General features: G+C 46.3%; 1 protein-coding gene across 16 annotated transcripts in view; it reads left to right on the forward strand.

Annotated features, from left to right (window-relative positions):
- ZNF618 (zinc finger protein 618) overlaps positions 1-20328 on the forward strand; it is a 160431-nt gene that overhangs the window by 104031 nt on the left and 36072 nt on the right. For 4 of the 16 annotated variants that reach the window (XM_085076462.1, XM_085076467.1, XM_085076466.1 and 1 more), the window contains exons 7-12: positions 5136-5219; positions 6734-6787; positions 10156-10245; positions 11603-11638; positions 12386-12463; positions 13895-13984. In XM_085076462.1, the coding sequence (XP_084932588.1) occupies positions 5136-5219; positions 6734-6787; positions 10156-10245; positions 11603-11638; positions 12386-12463; positions 13895-13984 (432 nt within the window). The remainder of the gene's footprint in view (positions 1-5135; positions 5220-6733; positions 6788-10155; positions 10246-11602; positions 11639-12385; positions 12464-13894; positions 13985-20328) is intronic. The other 12 variants (XM_085076468.1, XM_085076463.1, XM_085076471.1 and 9 more) reach the window with 4 other exon arrangements.

A 20328-nucleotide genomic window follows, 5' to 3' on the forward strand; every position in this document is an offset into this window, starting at 1 on the left:
GTTACTATGGCAATTCAGTGACATTTGCTGGGGGCTGGAAGACCACTAATAGTTGTTTGCTGGTAGATCCCATCCTTTCTCTCTCCATTTCCTGCTCCTGTGTACATGCAGTGCTGTTCAAGAGGCACAGCTGGATTTTGTGCTGGTCCTCAAAAGCACATCCCAGTGCTCAGTCTGCCAGCAGGTTAATCCTGCACAGCTCTCCAGAGACCTGCACATTTTGGGAGATGCTTGAGAGCCCAGTGTACAAATCCTGTCTGTAAGCCCAGACCCTCTCTGACAGGCTTCTCCTCTCGTGCCTTAAATCCTTGCATAAACAGGAACAGCTGTCAGAGAATGTTCATGCTTGCTGTGACCAGCTCCACAGACTGGAAACTCCTGGGCCACATCCCACAAAATGCCAGCTGATCCCAAGTAACACAACCTGTTTTTTCTTTCTGTCTCTTGGCCTTTCTGTTGTGTTGAGCCCCTTCTCCTTGCTTCCAAAAAAGTAGTTTTTGAGAATCACAAATACCATCCCACGTGTTCAGGTGTTTCAGACAGCCCTAAGGCTGCAGGAGAAGCAAAATGTGGTCATTGGGATTTGTCAGATAATGTCACCTACACACAGCCTGGTGAGCAGCTCAGGAGCAAATCCCAAGGAAGACAGGGATGCACAGCACCTGCTGCAGTGTCACTGGGTTAAAAATAACTGCTTTTAAGAATAAATACAATGCAGGAGGTGCCAAAATGATCTTCAGAGGAGGGACTTCTGAAACTTTATTATAAATATGTACCTGAAATATAAATACATCTTGAGTTTACTTTCTTCTTTCCCATTTGTAGTTGCTCATACTTGCTTTCTGTGTGTACCTGGGTTCTGGGCTAAGGCAGGACATTTGGTGGGAGGGGGGTCACTAATGTTTACTGGGTCTGAGGATGTTGTAGGCAGCAAACAGAACATTTTCCTTTCCAGTTTCTCATCCAGATGCACTCAAACCCATCACCTGGGCACAGGTGTGCATCCATGTGTGTCTCCGCTGCAGTTGCAGTGAGGAAAAAAGAAAATGGCATTATTTTTTTTTCCAAAATGGAATACACAGTAAATATTTCAGAATCCCATAAATAAAAATGATTGATCTGATCTTTTAAAAACATATTTCCCTTTGGGCTCTGACTAAGCATGAGAAAGTTCAGCCTGAGAAGGAATTTATTTGGAAAAGCAGTGAAAGGTTAGAAGCAGGGATGTGGGCTGGAATATGCCTTGCAAATGTTAACTGTGGAGGCACAGTGCTAATGCCTTGCATGTGCAGAAACATTTGGAGGGTTGTGAATTCAAACCATGAAATTAATATAGTCAAAATTAAGGTTTTCTTGCCCACACCTTACTCATACAGGATATGGTGTTTGTAATGTTCTGACAGGGATGGGAAGATGTGGAGGTGGTTTGCTGGTGTTAATTTATGGTTAAGGAAGAGCCTTTAGCATCCCTTTTTCTTGATTAATTTAAATGTTCAGATTTGCAACCTTAATGTTTCTTTAAAGTAAACTTAACTTTTGATTTCTTTTACTTTTCTGGGGTGCCCCAGAGCAAAACCCAGGAAGCTGCATTGTTGTGCTCACTGACACCTTACCCAGTGAAAAGTGTGATGTGAATGCTGTATATTTGCACACCCACGAGCAGCCATCATGGTGAACCATGAATCACTTACAACTGGCTGATTCATTTTCCCAATGCTCTTATTTAATAATTCTCCTGCTCCTTAGGGAGAGCTGTAAAAATGGATTTTATTTTCCTAATGTGTTTGCATTTTAAGTAGGTAAAGTCTCTTTAGATTCCCGTTTGCCATACAAGGAGGTGAATATGTTCATCTTCACATGTAAATGACCAGTGGACTGAGACCAAGAATGATAAATTTCAGTGCAGGAGGAGGAATTAGGAAAAGAATAAAAAACTTGGTTTAGAGATCTGCAGTGTGAAGAAATTTTGAGCTTAAAGCCCAAGATATTGGAGATATTTACCCCAAGATATGGGGATGGTCAGGCTGGAGATCAGGAGAGGTTCTTCCCCCAGGGGGTGCTGGGCACTGCCCAGGCTCCCCAGGGAATGGGCACAGCCTGAGGCTGCCAGAGCTCCAGGAGTGTTTGGACAATGCTGCCAGGGATGCACAGGGTGGCATTGTTGGGGTGTCTGTGCAGGGACAGGAGCTGGACTCATGGTTCCTTGTGGATCCCTTGTAACCCAGAATGTTCTGTATTCAGAACATTAATTCTGTGGTCTGTCCTCTGTCTGAGGGGTGTGAAATTGGGAACATTTCCTGGATATCCAGTGTGTTGCCAAGAAAGTCCGGAAGATGTGCTCAGGAGCAGGACACACACTGCAGGGTTTGATGTTCCTGCAAGTCCTGCAGTTCCATAGCTCTGGAGAGTACCAGTGTCTCTCTGGGTAGTTTTAATCAGATATTTTAGAAGAGAAGGCTTTCAAGTTGTCTATAATTCTGTGATCTTCAGATGATCTTATATGGTAATATGTAATTCTTTCTCAGATGCTGCTCAAATAGACCATGTTTACGGAAATCTGGATGTTAATACATGGAAACATATCTCTTACAGAGCTCCTAGGCAGGAAAATGATAGAGAAATATATTTATTTCAATTTAAAGAGGATAAGAATATTAGCAATCCAAACTGTTCTGGTCATCCCTCAGTTTGTCCTGAAGATGCCAGGAGTTTTAGTGAAGGCAGAAATCCCTGGTGTATCCAGTGAGGGATTCACTTTCCATCTTCCAGCATGGGTTGGAATTTAGCAACAGAAAAGGTGTACAACAGCAATGCCAGTGATTATTCCAAATTCTTCTTTCAGCCTGACCTTTTTCTGTTCAACTGCTTGTTGGCATCTCAGCAATGTTGAACTAGAATAGCAAACAAACCCAAACACCTTAAGTATTTTAGGTATTTAAATTCTCAGTAGTTTCACTCCTAAGGATCTTCATAACCAGGAAAGGCAGAGGAATACGAGGATTAGCTTCCTGACACCGTTTCAGCCTAAACAGAAGGGTTGGCATTCTTGATTACCTTGGGTGATTGTGGAGAGGAGGGTCCTGCTTCTCCCTGGCTTAATTTAATTTCATTTTGTTTGTTAAGAGGTTTTATGGAGTCAAGATCTCTTCTTTGATGCTGCTCAGTCATTTAACTAGCACTTTTTCTTTCCGCTTTGGAAACCAGGCAGTGATAATCCATGTGTAGTAAGAACAGAATTTCTAGTCATGGACAAATGAGTAGGAAAAAGTCAAGATAAGGTTTGCATTTCTTTTATGAAACTCTCACTGCTGCATCATTTAATCCAACCAGTTGTGAGATAGATGAGTGGTGTCTTCCCAGCCAAACCCTTTTGATTCCAGAAGGGGGTTTAAAATAAAATGGCCTTTATTGTGTGTTATGCAGAACTCCACAGTATGGGCTGAATGGAGTTTTTCACTTGAGATGGAGCTTCAAATCTTTATTGATATAAAAGATAAATCTTCCCTCATTTACAGGTTATGTAGTTACAAGTACACCTATTTTTTTAATTGTGCAAGGTGGTGTAGTTCATTGTCAAATTGCTGGGAGTAGCGCCTTCAGACACTCATTAGATCATTCTTTATCTTACTCTTATTTACACTTTGAATTTACAAAACAAAAATCCAATCCTGCCCTGAAGTGACACCAGAATGAGGCAGGATAGGACAGGATCTGCCCATGTTGTTATATTGTCTAGTGCTTCTGAATTTTGTCATGGAGCCTCAATATCCTGGTTCATGATGGTGATTTGAGGCACAATTGTAAAACATTAATATTTTTGCTTTAAATTGCTGATATTTTCTGTCTGTTTGGATTCAACTTGAGCATACTTTTAATTGAGGGAGAAGGAAATTCATTGATATGTAACATCCTGAGAATGCCTGGGAAGTCTTTTGTCTCTCAACATCCAGTGAGTAGTGTCCAAAACACCTTTTCCCCAAAACGTTTTTAATAAAAATGATAGAGTTTGTGACCATCAGACTATTCTGAACAAGGGTTCTTTCTCTCAGAAATTAAATCAGGATATTCCCCTTTGCAGGGAATTCTTGGTAGTCTGGCATCAAGTTTCCAAACCTGGTGGGATTACATCCAGCCTGGAGGGTGTGCATTCAAATCTCCATTGTGATACATTCAGCTGACACATGGTTTCAATAAAGTATCACAGAATTTATAGATTCCTTTGGCCAACAGCTTGAAAGCTTAAAAATTGTTGTGAGGTGAAATCAGCCCTCTAGCTCCTGACTGCACCTGCAGCAGCTCTTCTCAGGAGCTGGAAAGGCTCTGGAATACTTCATGGAGAAGCCAAGCACAAGTCTGTGGCTCCATGCCCTCTCAGCTGTCATTTAGCCCCTTGCCAGCTGGAAGGAAAGCCAGCACTTTGCACCAATCTTTGTGTCATTTCAGGGGATTTCACCCCTCTGTGTGAAGGTTTGGGATTATTCCTGGCTTGGCAGTTTGCATCCCAAGGGACCCCTCTGTGTGAAGCATGGGAAACACTGTGTTAAGCCAGTGTGTTCCTCAATGTCTCCTGTGTTCCTGACAGAGGCATTTGTGGGAAGGAAGTAAATTATTGAGAAATGAGTGACCTTGGAATAGTTTGCCCACAGGGAAAATTCTTTCCTTACCCCCATTTAGGATCTGGCTTGTGCCTTTGTGTGCGAGGGTTTCTGTCCTTTCCAGAATTCTGGGGTTTATTATTATTTAATCCTTTCTAATGTAACTCTGGGTACTTTAATCCTCTTAAGGGTTTGCTGCTGACTTTGGGCTCAGTCCTGCTCCCTTTTCAAGGAATTTTGCCATTAGACACCTTTAAGTTGAGTTCTGATGTAAATTGAAGCTGATTTTACTGGCAGCGCTGCCCCTGGCTCTAAAATGCAGTTGTAAAGATGAAACCTGTGTGCAAGGCACAGTTCCAGTGGGGAGGAGAGGGAGGTCTGTGGTCCTGTCTGCAGCCCTGATTCTGCCTCTCCTCACTGCCAGTCTGGAAGGAATCCTCAAAAGATGCCAAAGGCTCAGGTCAAAGGAATTGTCCGTGAGCCTGCGCGGGGAATGTCCTGCGAGCTTAGGAAGCCATAAATGTGTTCCTTTCCATCTAGGTGCCCCTCTGGCTGCGGAAAGGGAGAAGAAGCCTCTCTCCAGAGCTGTCTTTGTGCTGCCCTGGGTGGAATCCACAGAAACAAGTGAGGGTCCCAGATATTTTGTTTTTTTCCCTGATGTGTTGTAAGGAAGCAGTAGCTGCACTCTGGGTCTTCTGGGGAGGCTACTCAGATAGTGAGACACAGCTTGGAAAGGTGTTTCCCAGTGGGAAGCATGCAGCATGTTCTTTAGAAATGCCATCCCCTCCTGTTTCTTTGCATCAGGTGCATTAGTCATGGTGACTGGCTCTTCCTGAAGAATGTTGGTGTTGCTTTCAGTGAGGCAGATATCCCAGGAAAGGTGATGCTTTTTCCAGGTACTGCCACACAGCCATTCCCCAGCTCCAGCCGTCTGGATTTGTCACCAGCTCAGAAAGATTCGAGCATCTGCCAGCAGATTTTCAGGAATGTGAAACTGGGGATCAGAGCCTGTCATGAACTGTCCTGTGATCTACTGGCCGAGGCTGGAGGCTGATCCTTTGTGGTCACTTAAGCCTCACTCAGAAAGCCTTTTTGGGGGCAGAAACAGCCTCAGATAGAGAGTTGACATAAATGTATTGCAGCTGTAAGAAATTCAGTTCCTGCCCTTTCAGAGCTGCTGCTGGACTTTATGTTTGGGAAACCTTGTTTGTCAAGGTGAACGAGGAATGTGGAGTTATCATAGAATGTATGATTCAGAATGTATGATATTTGTTGCTTCCTTTACCATTCCCAAACCTCCTGGTGCAAAGGTGCCACCCTGACCGTGGAGCAGGACAAGCAGTGCTGTCCAGACTGCCCTCTTCTAATTTGCCTGCTTTTGTCTTGACAGGAACCTGTAGCACTTCTGGATGTTAGGAATAACTCAGCAGGCTGTTGTATTCTGTTTACATTCAGCACTTCTGCCCTTCCACATGTAGAGGTTGTCCCTGCTAGACATCTGTTCCTGCAGTGCTCTGCAAGAGTAGGATCAATAGGATTCAAGGATATCTGCAGAGTGCCAGTTGCTGTGAGAGCTCCTCTATCAAGTACCTTTTGTGACTTTTACCATTTGAAAGCTCAGTGTGAATTCTGGGCCAGGTGAAAATTGTTCTTCACCTTGGATAAGTCCTTGAGGAGCTCCTGCAGCTGCTGTAGGGAGAGTCCATCATTTGGGACTCTTCATGGGCTGTGCTGTCAGCATTGCAGGGATGGCAGCTGGATGGGACTGTTTCCAGAGTGGGTTTCTGGGATGCTGTGCAGAGCTCTTGGAGCCTACTGGAAACCAGTTTGTACACAGCTTTTGTGGTATTCCTGCAATAGGAGGGTGGGTTAAGTGATCTGTATTTTTAGCTGTATTTTTAGTGATACAGAGCTCCTGACCTTTCAACACATTTCTGATTGCTCTTTTTCCCTTTCTGGATTTCTAAAGCAAAATCCACTGAGGCCAAGTGCCCTACGGAAAGAAGTGTCTTGTTCTGCCTGTTACTGTTGGGCATGTGTTCTCTGCCCTCTCTTCCCTGCCAAAATGAAATATGTGCTTCCTTCTCTGTGGAATATTTGAATCAAACCAACAAAAATTCTCCAAATCTTGAATGCAGGATCTGGGAAGAGAGCTGCGCTCAGCCCCAGGGCAGGGGGTTCAGCAGGTGCAAGTGAGTACTGGACACACCACAGGAGCCAGCTGGCAGCAGCCCCTGGATATGGGCGGAGAAGAGCAGCACATTCTCTCTCTTATTGGGGTCCACTTGCAAGCAGAGGGGTCAAGACTGCTTTCAGGCTCCACGGAGTTATTTCTTGGGGTACTTGAAAAACCTGCCCATTTGCCATCTCAGCATGTGGGTGCTTTATAGCTGAGGAGCTGCCTTGTAACGAGGCTATGCCTTGCCTCTTCTACTGGTAAGATGAGATGCTCTATTTTGGCCTGTGCATTAAGGATTAATTGTGAGCTGACCACATAAGTATAGCTGGTACTCATTAGACCTCTCTCTAGAATCCCTGCTCTCATTGGAAAGGCTCCTGAGCATAAGGGAGAGTGATACCTGCTGGAGTTTGGGATTTGACCAGATGTCTTTGGAGGATTTTGAAGGTCTGTGTTTGCAGCAGGGCAATTGCTCTGCTTGGAGCAAGGATGTCAATAGCAGTAAGGAGCAGCACTGAATCCATGTGCTGGTGGGCTAAGCAGTGTCTTTCCCTGCCCTAAGAGTGCCAGTTGGTGTGGTTGTGCTTTGGGGGGAGCCCTAATGTCTCCCTGAGGACAGCAGAGTTTGGATCTGAGCAAACTTGCTTAGTTTGTCTTAGTTTGGCTCTGTCTGGATCCATCTCTCCAGAGATTTAGGGATGGGTTTCAGTGTGGGTTTGCAGCCACACCTGAGCATTTGGAGTCCCTTGCAGGTCTTCCCATGGCAAGCTGTGTTGTTGCATGTATTGGATGTGGTGCACCAGCTGGACACCTTGGGGTAGGAGTGCAAAACTGTACTGGAACAGGTTCCCCGTGGTCACAGCCTGACAGAGCTCAGGAAGCGTTTGTACAATTCTCTGAGACTGTTGTGGTGTCTGATCATTGTGGGTCCCTTCCAACCCGGGAGATTCTGTGCTTCTAAGTAGTACTGCAGGGCTAGTTCTGCCCAGGGAGTTTCTGGCTAAGAAAGCAGTTGGTGCTGGGGTGAGGCTGGAAGTATTCAAGGGCTGTCAGCAGTGATGGCTTTATTGGGTAAGGAGGAGGAGGTCTGGCACTTGGGAGCAGCCTGAAGAGGGCTGTTATTCAGAGAGGTAAAGCTTGGCTGCACATGGACAGTTCTTGGAACTTAGTGAATTCTCTGTAAAAGTCCTGTCTCTGGGGCTGGGCACTATTTGCTGGGTGTTCTCTCCAAGAGTCCAGGAGGAAATCAGTGCCAAGCTGCACCAGCTGGAACAAATTCTTTTCTGTAATCTCTAGAGATCCTTCTGCCTGCAGGAAGACAGTCCCCTAACAAACATAAGCACACCCCTGTTCTTTTGGGGTGTGCTGGTACACTTGTTACCATGTTCCCTTTTCCCTGCACTGCCCAGCGAAGAAGTGCTCACGCCCAGCATGGGCTCTGCTGGGGATATGTGGCCTGGGTGGCAGGGGCCACAACTAGCCATGCCTGTGAAATGGTGTGTTAGTTTTCTTCTGTTCTAACAAGCCTCCTTATCTACTGAGCTCTTTCCTTCTAAACTAAGGCTGTAATAGTTTTTGCCCTCCAAATGTGAAAGTGCCTGGTCTTTGGGACTCTTTTGAAGAGTTAATCTTCAGTTGGTTCTGCATGGCTCATTGCACTTCAAAGAGGAGGTTGGTTCCTTGGTTTGGGGACACCCAGTGAGGTTGGACTGATTACTGATGCCATGTTACGAGTTTTCTCGCTACTTGGCTTGCTAATTGACTGTGCTAATTGACTGAGGGTGTTTTGTAACAGCTACACAGATACTCAGCAGCAATCATTAGATCATTTTCATTGTGGGAAAGGGTCCAGGGTGGAGGGAGACCCTCAGCACTATTGTGTGACCACAGAAGGAGCCTGCACATGATCACATAATGAAACAAACACAGTTAAGTGTGACTCACCAATGCTTTTCCCACTGGAATGTTCTCACAGGTGTGTGAGAACACTGCTGCTCCTCCTCCTCTTCCTTGAGCCATGCACTGTCTGTTCATTGAGTCCCTTTCACCTCTCTGGTCGAGCCTAGACTTCTAAAAACTCCTTAACTGTAGTTTAGCATTGCTGTGCTCTGTTAAAGATACAAATATTTTTTACTCACTGAGGTAAAGTTCCAGTGCCCAGAATTTGGCATTAGATTTGACATTTTCCTCCGCTAAATCACCGTAGCTTCTACAGTCACTCTGCTAAACATAATAAAGAGCCACAGTGATTCTTTATTTAGTGCTGAGCCCTGTGTGCTGCTGGGCTGAGTGATGAACCCAAGTGAGTGATTAGACTGTACCGATATATCCTAGCTTAAAATATGGAGTAACTTTAAGAGTAAAGTGATGGAGAAGTAATCATAATCCCTGATGGTAGGGATACATGGATACAGCTCCACTGCTGCAGGGGAGCTTGCTCCATGGCAGGTCCTCTGTGTAGCCATGGTAGGTGCTGCCTGCACTCCTCGCTCCTGCAGGGAAGGAAACCACATTGATTTCAAGATCCTTTGTGGCTGTACAAACTGATATGTTTCACTTGGTTGGTGACTGCTCAGGGAGATCAGTCTGTACCCCAAGGGGTGCATCAGGCAGTGGAGGGGGGAAACACCCCACCAAGCTGACCAGGGAAATCCTCCTCTTACACTGATGCAGTAGCTGAGGTAAAGACACTGATCCCCATTCAGAACAAACCAGATTCATAAACATCTGGAGCTATTTTCCATCTGTCTGTCTGCCCCACATAGCTGTGGTGAGGGCTTGGTTGTTGCTGGGGTAAAGTGTTGGGGTGTAGGGAACAAACATATTTGAGGCCAAGCTTTATCAGTCCTCCATTCATTGAGCACCTTACTATCCTGCATGCCTTAGGTGCTTGGTTTTCTTGGTTTTGTTGGTTCTAAGAGGATTCTGGGTGCTGTTAGCAATCAGTAAACTGCAGCAGTGAGCTGCATCCAGTCTATGCTAGAGTTGGCATATTAAGGCTTTGGTTTCTAACAGCTCATACATTTAGCTCTGTGTTTAGTTCTGCCGCTTTGTCCCCATCCTGACCAGTAGCTGCTTACTGAGCCCTAAACTTCCAAAAGAGATGCCTGCTGCCCTGCATTCTCATTGCTGTGAGGTCTGTGGAGTCTGCCCTGGAGAGCAGAGCTGTCTGAAGAGGAAATAAATCAGAATATGCCCCAAGCCATATAGTGTGGGGCACAGGGGGGACAGTGTGAGGCAGTGGTTGTCTGTGGGCCTTAGAGATCTGACAGAGCATGTGGGATGTGTCTGTGCATGGGGGTGTCTGATTGAGCAGTGTGGCTGCAGTGCTTGCATTTTATATCAGAGTTTCTAAAGTGTCCTCTTTTCTTCTTCCTACAGACAATTTTAGGTACACGTGTGACATTTGTGGGAAAAAATATAAATACTATAGCTGCTTCCAAGAGCACAGAGACCTACATGCTGTGGATGGTGAGTAATGTTTTGACATTCAGAGATCTGAACTAGGCTGAGAAGTCTTTGGGGAAGCAAAATGTGGTTCTGCAGGAGCGTGTGGCCTGTGGTGTGCAGGACATGGCACAGTGTGGCTTGCCTGTCTTTGCCATGGAGGCACAGTCTACAGGCGCTGCAGGAAGGAGTTTGCTGTGCTTGATTCTCTCTGTGTCATCAAAACAACACCCTGTGCTGGGATCTGGGGACCTTGCAGTCCTGTCTGCAGTGAGGTTCATGGTTAGGATGGAGATCCTGGGACTGAGTGCCTCAAGGTAAATGGTCAGTCTGATTATTTGCTGGGAAGGAGTTGGTTGCTTTTTGGTTTCTGAATTTACAGGTTTGTTCCCAACATACTTCTCTATGAAGTATTTCATAGTTGGGAAATGTTGTTTCATTCTTGTTAATCACTGTGGTTGTGAACTAATGAAGTTGTCAGTGGCCCTCACAGGCTAATTTTTCCTCTGTGACTGTAGCTGTGGCCTGGGCTGGTGACACTTGGACAGAAGCAGATATCCACTGCTAGAAGCAGTGTTCCTTTTTTCTGCATTGGGGGAAATGAAGTATCAACATACTGGCTTACCCCCTGCTTACTAAACATCTAAAGCTCTTCAACTCAGAGCCCACAGATACTCCAGACCCTGCCTGTGTGTGCTGCCTGTCAGTACTGCTCCTCGCCTGGCCAAGGAGAGTTCTAGAAAGAGGCTGCCTGGAGAGCAGCAGGTTTTGAATGGCTGGGCCATCTCAGAAAAGGAAGTGTTTTTTCACAAAACATGGTTGTCAAAAAAAATGGCTGTGTTTACCTGGAATGTGTGGACATCTGGATGTGCTCTAAGGACAGCCCGTGTTCTCCTGCAGGGCACCACTGCCAGCTCGTTCCTCCTGTGGGGAGCCAGAAGGAAATTAGAGGCACTGACAGTCACTGTGAGGGGAACGTGGCTGCTTCAGTCAGCAATGTCTCAGGAAGCTCTGGTGAGGGCCACGAGAGAGCTTGGATATGGCTCCTTGTATGTGCAAGGACTATCCCAGGTCTTCCCTGGAGCTGGTGTGTTCCAGCACACACAGGGGTGAGGCAGCTGTGCACCTGAACTTCACCTGGGGCTGTGTCAGGGTCAGAACAAAGGCCTTGAGCATCTGTGTGTATTAGGGCTGGGCATGCTCAACTAGGTCCTGTGAGGATGCTGCTGGGAAGAGGAGGGACTGGGGCACAAAGCCTGGTTTATTCAGTGGGGCTGAAATATGCTGAAGCAGTGTGTGAAATGCAGGAGGAAAACAAGACCATTTAAGAGGATTTAATTTCTGTTTTGTTTCTTCCCCTCCTTCTTCTATTCTGTGTTAGTTTTTAGTGTGGAAGGGGCCCCAGAAAACCGGGCAGGTAAGCCGAGCTCCTTTGTGTGCTTTATTTCACAAACCTTTTCAAGCATTCAGTAGCTCAGACGTGGCAGGTCAATTCTGAACTTGTAAGAGTCAGAGGACTTTTGTCAGGGGTTGCAGTGGGACAGGGAGCATCCTCTTTCCCTCCCCAGTCTCTACAGCCAGTAGGTTGATGCCCAGCCCTAGCAGATACCAGGCTTTTGTTGCACATACAGTTGGTCAGGCTTCAGAAAATCAAAGAAGCAGGTGTTTTGTGTCTTTGTTGATTTAATAAGTTGTTCAAGGCATTAAATGAATTCTTCTATAAAGTGGGTTGGGTTATGATTTGTTGCTAGCTGTGCTGTTAGCTGGTAGAAGTCCCAGGTCAGTATTCGTTTGGTGACTTGCCTGCAGACTGCATTGCACGGTCAGCCAGTACAGCAGCATTAGAAGGGAGATTCCCTGGAAGAAAACCAGGTGCTATGGGTCAGACTTTGCAATGTGTTCATTCAGTTTTTATCTGTATTTTTTAAACATTAATACTTTCAAAGCCTTTTAGTGGGCTGGGAGCAGGGATAATCCTGGGGCACCTGAGGAGGAGAAGGAGGGACAAGTCAGACAGAGGGGTCATTTGGTTTATAATTCCTGTCTTCCAATCCTGTTACAGATGGAAATGTGATTACAGGTGCAGGAGCATTCAGTGCCCATGCAGCTGTAGAAGGCAAAGCTGAGGTGTTAGTCAGCTGTCTCTGGTTCTGTTCTCTTGCAGACCCCTATGACCAGGCCGTCATCACTGCCGATGAGGTGAAGGAGGAGGAGCCTGAGCCCTTCCAGAAGATTGGGCCAAGTAAGAGTGATCATGGTTTCAAATAAAAGAGAAAGTGCAGGGGTGTCACACCTGCCTTTAGCTGGAGTACCTCTAGAAAAAGCAGGAAGCACTGCATTACACAGAGGGATTGGGACTTGGGTGCTCACAGATATGTTCAGGTTCAAAGGAGCATCAAACACCAGCAGCCCTGGCCCTAAAAACTGCAGCTTTGTGATGTGTTCTGCTCAAGAGCTCTGCAAAGAGAAGAGGAAGGGAGTTCAGGGGAAAAGCAATCTGGCAGGGATGAGAGAGGGCTTGAAGGTGCACTGAGAGCTGGCAGGTGATTCATTCACACTGCCTTTGTGGTGAGTCCTCAAACAGAGCAGAGGGAAACAGAAAGAACACCAGGTTTTGCCAAAGCATTGCTCTGAATTGTCCATTTTGGAAACAATTGATTATCCATGGATTTTCCTTTGGTTTGCACCTGCTGTCAGTTCTGTACTCCCAGCACTGGCAAGAGAAGGAGGTGTCCATGTGTGGTTACACTCCACAATTTCCAGTATCCCCAAAGCAGGAATGAGCACAGTTACTCCAGAAAAGCCCCTTCTCCTGCAAGAGAACTCCACAATCCCAATATAAATACTTGAACTTGGCTGCTTCTTTCCTACTTTGGTTGTTCCTGTTGTCCACACATCACACACTTTCTGTAATGAGAGAACAGAACTGTGTTATCTGTAATACACACTTTAGAACTTGCATCTCTCCCTCGTTTCACACATTTATTTACTGTAACTTTGGAGTAATCTTCTGCAGCGTGTTCAGTTCTACTGGACTTTTTATGCATGGTCCATCACTCTGTGTTGAACTGTTTCCTTTCTTGGGAAAAGGATGTGTGGATTACAGGGCAGGTGAGTTCCACGTGTGTGAGGAATGTTTGTGTCACCTGGCCAGTTTCTCTGTAAAAAGACAAGAAACCAGGGTGATGCCTTAGGATTTTTAGCTTTATATTTTTTGTGTATCTGTAGTTTTAGTATGTAGCTCTGGAAAGTGCTAAAACTTCTGTTCCCAGCATTTGTTAGACAAAATAATTCTTCTAGAACTCAAGATCCAAGGACGCTTCACTGCCTCAGAGCCCCAAAATACGTAAACAACAGTGAATTGGGGGGAGCAAACTTGGGGTAATTGACATCATCATCTGAAGGTGTAATTGGAGGATTAAGGCCCAAAATGCTAACGGTCAGAACTTACAAAGTATGAAAAAACTCATGATTCATCATCCATTTTGGTTGTAGCCTCTCAAGTAGGCTTTCTCTGCCCTAAATGTACCTTGGAGGCCTTCAATAAATCTAACTGCTTTTTATTCTCTTAACTTTGTCTAACCTCTGTTTTAGGTAAGCCCTGTTCAGGCATCAGGGGTTGTGTGAGAGGGCTGCCCTCCTTCCTGACCTTTGTCTTTGTTTCGTTTCACAGAAACTGGCAATTATACCTGTGAGTTCTGTGGCAAGCAGTACAAGTACTACACTCCCTACCAAGAGCATGTGGCTCTGCATGCACCCATAAGTGAGTATCTGCTGCAGGGCTGGCCCAGTGCAGACTGGGACCTGCTGGGGCTGTGGGGAACACCAGGGTGGCAGGACAGAGTTCATTCTCGGGGATCCTTCCACCGGAGCTGTGGGATTGCAACAGGCAGGACATGGATCATGTGCTGAATGGGGCACTGTAAAGCTGCACTAGGATCCCCTCTCACAGGGACACTGCTAGGTCTGGAATGTCACTGAGCTTCTGCCTCAATCCATGGAATTCTATATCCATGATTCTTGTGGGTTTGATGGTTTAGGCTCTTGTTTAACTGAAGTGATGCACAAAATTTTTACACTCCTGTAATAATAATAATAACTGAACATACATGTTAGGGAAGAAGCATCTTTCCTAAGAACTTCTGGGGATTATTTCAAATAGTGAGGTAAAACTGGGTTTCAGAATCATGTAAATGACCTCAGCAGCTTGCTACTAAATCACATTCGATAAAGGATTGATTTCAGGGAGCTCAGGACAAGGCAGTTCTCGTCAAACTGCATAGCACTGTGGTCTGTGCTCCCCAGACAGAGGGGAGGTTTTAATGACCAATTCTGTGTAATTCAGTGCAAAATTTGATTACGCTAGTTGAGAGAAATTTTTGGTATGTGCTGGATTTGAACACTTTAAAAATCTGCAGCGAAGTTCTTTACATTTGAGCTCCCTGCTCCTTTCACAGCATTGCCCTGAGCTTTGCTGTGGGCCAGCGTGGCTCCTTGCCGGGCTGTGTGCTCCAATTTGGGATGATGGACAGGAGGGATGAGCTGAGCTCATCCGCCTTCAGCTGCAGCCGGCAGGGGGCGCGCGTGCGCCTTCAGCCCCAAAATCACCTGCCCTCTATAACGAGGTGCCTCTGATTTTATGGGAACGTGGTCCACCAGACTGTCACTTTTAAGGTTTGGTGGCTCTTGACAGCTGCTGTGCAGGTTTTCTGAAGCTTGGATATGGACCAGGATTATGGCAGAAGGTGCAGGGCATAAAATACTAGTCCAACTCCATCATCACAAAGTTAATCTTGTTATCTGCCATCTGCTGAAGGACCTGCCCCAGTGCACATGATTGCACACATAACAGTAATTCCTAGGGTTTCCGGCCCCTGAAAGCTCCACTTCTTCACTGAGGTGCTTTCAGCCCTCAGCAAAGCCATTGGTGACCAGCACTTGGTCAATCTCCTGCTACAGACAGGTCCTTGGACACCAGGGCTCTGAGGTCTCTGCTCCCCGGTGCAGAGAGCTCAGGTGTTGTGAGCACCGGGGCTTTGCTCAGCTGCAGCTAATTCTTGCCTTCCTATTTCAAGGGGATTTATTGCCACTGATATCTTTCCACTTTCCCAACCATTTGTAGTTAATAGCTGAGCTGCTGGTTCCAGTCCAGGCTTTCCAGCAGAAAAGAAACCACAGCTGTTCTCTGGGAGGGGTGTGCCTGAAGTGGGCCCTGCAGATACGATTGGCCCCCAGAGGCGCTGCCCCTCTCCTTGCATGGGGCAGCTCAGGCTCCTGCCTGATGCTGTGTGGCTCCTGGGAGCCAGTTTTGGAGGAGTAGGCATGTTCTGAATGCTGGGGCTGAAGCCATTCTTGCACTATGGTTTCTGCAGCAAAAGAAAAGAAGCTGCCCCTGCTGCAGACTAGATCAGCAGTCCCGGAGCTGTGCAAATGGGTTTCCAGTCTTTTCAAATACCTTGAAATATGAGGACACTTAAGATCAGATCAAGATAGTATTTTCATAAGGTTTAACCCCCTCCCCATAAACTTTTCTTTTTCCTTTTTTTTTTTTAACCCTTTTTTTCCTCTCCTAGTTCCCATGACCAGTAAGATTTATGATTTACAATGACAAGACACTAACCCTGATGAGGATACAGGAGAGGGCATGATGAGCTGTCAAGGCAGGCTGGCCAGTACATCCTCCCACCTTTCTACTGCTCAGACTCTGCTTTTCCTAAAATCCAAGGTCTTGTGAGGCAGCTGTTAACACATTATATTTGAAAAGCACAACTGGCTTTTCTTGGGTCCTTGCCGTCGGAAGTACAGCTGAGACTGTGTCTTTACCGTGGTCTCATTCATCCTTCTGGTTACAAGGCAAATGCTGAAAATTTAGCCATAATGGGAATGGATGAGGAAACCCCTTCACCATCACCAGTTCAGCTTTCTGGGTTTCTGCTTTAGTGCAAGCTTCCCTTCCAGAGCCTGTGTTTCTGGTGTTCTGTCATAATGAATAAAAAGTCATTGAAAATGATCTAAAACAAGGAATGATGTCCTGCAGCTTCAATAGGATCTTGCAGGATAATTTTTGGTCAGTGCTGCTGGATAGCTGCTGTCTGGTAAAGAGCTCTGCTGTGGTGTTCCCTGGAATGGTTAATGCCAAATGTCTCCTTTGAAAGTTCCCTTTTTTGAGTGAGGAATAGGGGCTTTTTCATAAGATTAGAATTGAGCTATGACTCTTTTAAAATCCATATTCTGTTTCTGTCAATGTATTCACTCTTTCGAAGAAGGCTGTCAGAGGCTGTTTCCAAAAAAAAGTGGATTGTAGGCACATTCATTGTCCAGTTTTGGAAACATTTCTGAATGGAGGTTCAGGGGGGAGGGTTCAAAGATGTTTCTGTCCTCCTTCAGGCTCTGGCTGTTCTGTAAGATGGAACTGATTGAGTCATGTTTGCTGGTGGCTGGGCTGTTGAGATTGCTTAGAAGGATGGAGAGAGACTATTTACAAGGGCATGAAGCGACAGAACAGGGGGAGTGGCTTCATATGGACAGAGGGCAGGGATGGGATATTGTGAAGTCATTTCTAATATCCAATTAGGAATTGGGTGGGGAGGCCCTGGCACAGGGTGCCCAGACAAGCTGTGGCTACCCCTGGATCCCTGGGAGTGTCCAAGGCCAGGCTGGACAGGGCTTGGAGCAGCCTGAGATGGTGGAAGGTGTGCCTGCCCATGGCAGGGGGGTTAACAAGATCTTCAAGGTCCCTTCACACCCAAACCAATGTGGGATTCTATGACTGTGTGATGAGTTTGCAGCACAGAGAAAACTTGGTGCACTGGGGATGTGAACTGGCTATAAATCCATCAAGAGTGGGATTTAGCTTGGTGAGTCAGGCTCAGGAGTGTGCACTCACCTCATCTGGGTACCTGCAGACTCCCAGGACATGGAAGTATGGGGAGAGAGCAATAAAGCCAGCACAGTTCTCCATGTCTCTGGTTCCAGGATGGAAATCTAAAGTGATGTCACAGCCCTGAGAGTACTCAGAGCTCTTGAAGGCCCTGAGTGTGGGCTGTGCCCACAGCCACACCCCTACTGCAGCCCAGCTCTGAGCCACAGACCCTGCCTGAGATGCTCTGTAGGATGTTGGTCTCAGCTCAGCTGTGGACATGCCCATGCCTGGCTGTGGATCCCATGGGTCTGTACCCCAACCCACAACTGCCTTCCCAGCTTGATGTCAGCCCTGTCTGGGTTCTCTGGACCTCCCTGAGGTCCTGAGTAACTTTAGCAGAGCTGATCCTGCTGCTGACCTGCAGATTAACTTCCCAATCTGACCACACACTTGTCTCATTGCCATGAACTTCTGATGATCTGGACACATAATTGAAGCTGGCTGTCATGTCTCTCAGGGTCTGTGGGATGGGCCCTGGCTATTGAAGACCCTTTTCTGCCATCCCTGGGATCATTCTTGGCTCTACAGGAGTGGCAGACCTCCACCCACCCTGACACCTGATGTGCTCAAGGAAGTTCATCAAGGCTTGCTGCTCAATTCCTTTCTTTATTGGAGGGACATTGGATACAATTTGTTCATCCAAAGTGCTTAAGTGCACTGTTTCATAAAGGCAGCTGCCATTTTAGTAGTACAACTGGTTCCCACACAGATCCTGCCTAACCAAGACAAACAGCTCCAAATTCCACTTGGACAGTGGTCTTTACTTCTTCCAGCTCAGCAAGGGAAATCTGTGAGTTCAAGTGCTTTTCCCACTCTGATCCCACAGTGCTTTAGCAATAGGCTCCACCTGTTTGTGTGTATAAAGACACATAAAACTTTGATGGGTTTGAGCAGAGGAAAGACCTGTTTGACACGGTGTCAAACCTGGAAAGACCTGTTTGCCACAGTGTCTGCTCAAAGGGTTGAATTTCAGGCCATTGCTAAGGAATCACTTTCCAACACATAAGACAGTTTTTTCTCCATAGGTGATGGCATAATTCCATCTGAACCATCAAAATGGTTCCTTACCCATCTTGACAAGATCTTTCTAAACAAATGCCATACACAAATTATTCACCAGAATTTTTACCTGAAAAAGTGGCGTTGCTGAGACAATCTGGTCCCTATTGTGGTGGTGCATCATGGTAGTGTGTGGATTTGTGTGCCAGATTTTCCCCTTGCTGCCATAGCTTGCCATTCACAGGACTTGAAGGTCTTCCCAAACACAGGAAAACCAGGATCTCTGTACTGCCTGGAGAAACAGATTCTGTAGGATAGCCTTGATTGAATTGCACACAGATATGCTTTAAAGAGATATCTAATCTTGCTTTTGAGTGACAGAAAATACAGCACTCTGATAAGGTAATTATTTTGATGAATTATTGCCTCCACTAAATTAAGACTAAAAATAGCTAGCTGTAGCTTTCAGACCCTGGGTCCTATTTATAGCCTTGTCTGCTCAGTGAAGGAGGACTAAGTTACCAAGTTTCTGCACTTTCTAGCCCTGCCATAGCCTGCTCTCTAGCCCCTGGTTAAATCAAAGAAGTGACTTGTGTTTCCATTGTAAGCTCTGCTGTTCTTGGCCCTTGGTTATCCTCTTGACTCCTCCTCTGGGTGTTCTCCAGTCTGTTCTCCACCCTCAGGCAGGGCAGGCACCAGCACTGGGCCAGGAAGGAACGGTGAGCTGGCACTGCCTTCCCGATCCCCTTGGAAATGTCTCATTCCTACCCAAGGACTACCTCAGTCTTTCCAACCACAGCATCACCCTGGGCACTCCTCTGCAGCCATGCTGACCAAGCACAGCAGTGACCAAGCTTTTTCCTGCTGCCAGGCTGGAGTCCCCATGTCAGCATCATTTGCATCCCCTGTGTCCTTCAGCACACCCTGGACCATTCTGCAGGGCTGCAGCACAAAGTCCTGAGTTGACTGACTGGAGATCACACAGTTGAGAATTACCCTCTGCATCACTCCAGCCTCCACTGGGACATGTCTCAGCTGCTTTCTGAGAAGGTTAAAAGCTCCCTAGTAGCAGTTATGAGGTCATCTGCCCACAGTGCTGTCTCCAGTCTTGCTGCAGATTTTGAGGCAGGAGGTTTTTGTGACCATTCAGCAGCTCAGGAATTTCATTTTTAGAAACGTCTTGGCCTTCACATCAGCCTCAGACCATGAGTTCCACAGTGAAGGTGACTTTTCCAGAGTTGAGCAGAGGAGCTGTGTGATGATCTTTACCTGTGTTGCTCACTCTTGAGAGGGAATTCGGCATCTGATGAACTGCAAACTGAACTTTTTTTTTCCCAATGAACTATTAGCTTCCTCCAGACTGCCAGAACTGATATTCCTTTGTCTGTCTTGCACTGCTGGCTCAAATTCTCTCTCTGCCTAGTGTCAGATGGAGCAGCCTTCTCTGTGGGGTCTCAATTTGAAGACATACTATTTGTTTAATTTGGTAGGAAGAAGAAGAAATTTTGGAGGTCATCATAGCATTGAGACTTTTGTCTTCAGGTCCCAGAGCAGTATCTGGGCTGCAGAGGATGTGCAGTGATGCTCTTTGTGTCTGGCACTGAAGACTTGGCTGATGGCTGTTTCTCATGGTGTTAATGGGGAATAAAGCAGCAATTGGTGGGAATGGCCCTCATGGGAAGCAGATGATCCATAAGCAGGAAATTTTCATATCTGGCTACATTTTTGCTTGCAGTTTGGCAGCAGCTGGAGGATGATTATCCATGGATATTGAAAGGAAGTATAGAGAGCAAAACAGGCCTCCTGCCTATTTATCTGGCCAGAGCCCAACCAGAGGAGAAATATCCTGACCTAAACTGTGAGAAACCCAGTGCATAATCTCCTGCAGAACTGCGCTGACATGTAAGGAAATGTCAGCTTGGGGCTGTGGGTCAGAGCAAGTGAAACAAAAACCCTGGAATTACAAGCCCCTCTGAATGTACACTCCCACTCCCCAGTGCTGCTGATGAAGATGAGAGCCAGTCACAGTCAAGGTCTGAGGGATTTTTGAAATGAGTATCCAGTCCCAGCCTGGGGGACTTCTCTCCTCCCTGTTTCAGAGTCAGGCTGTGGTGCTGCCATGGCATTCCACTGGGAGCTGCTCAGTGTGGATGAGTATTTCTCAGTTACACTGTGTAGGATGGGCA

Source organism: Lichenostomus cassidix, chromosome 17 (genome assembly GCF_008360975.1).
Source record: "Lichenostomus cassidix isolate B80296 chromosome 17, HeHo_3.0, whole genome shotgun sequence".
Taxonomy (NCBI): domain Eukaryota; kingdom Metazoa; phylum Chordata; class Aves; order Passeriformes; family Meliphagidae; genus Lichenostomus; species Lichenostomus cassidix.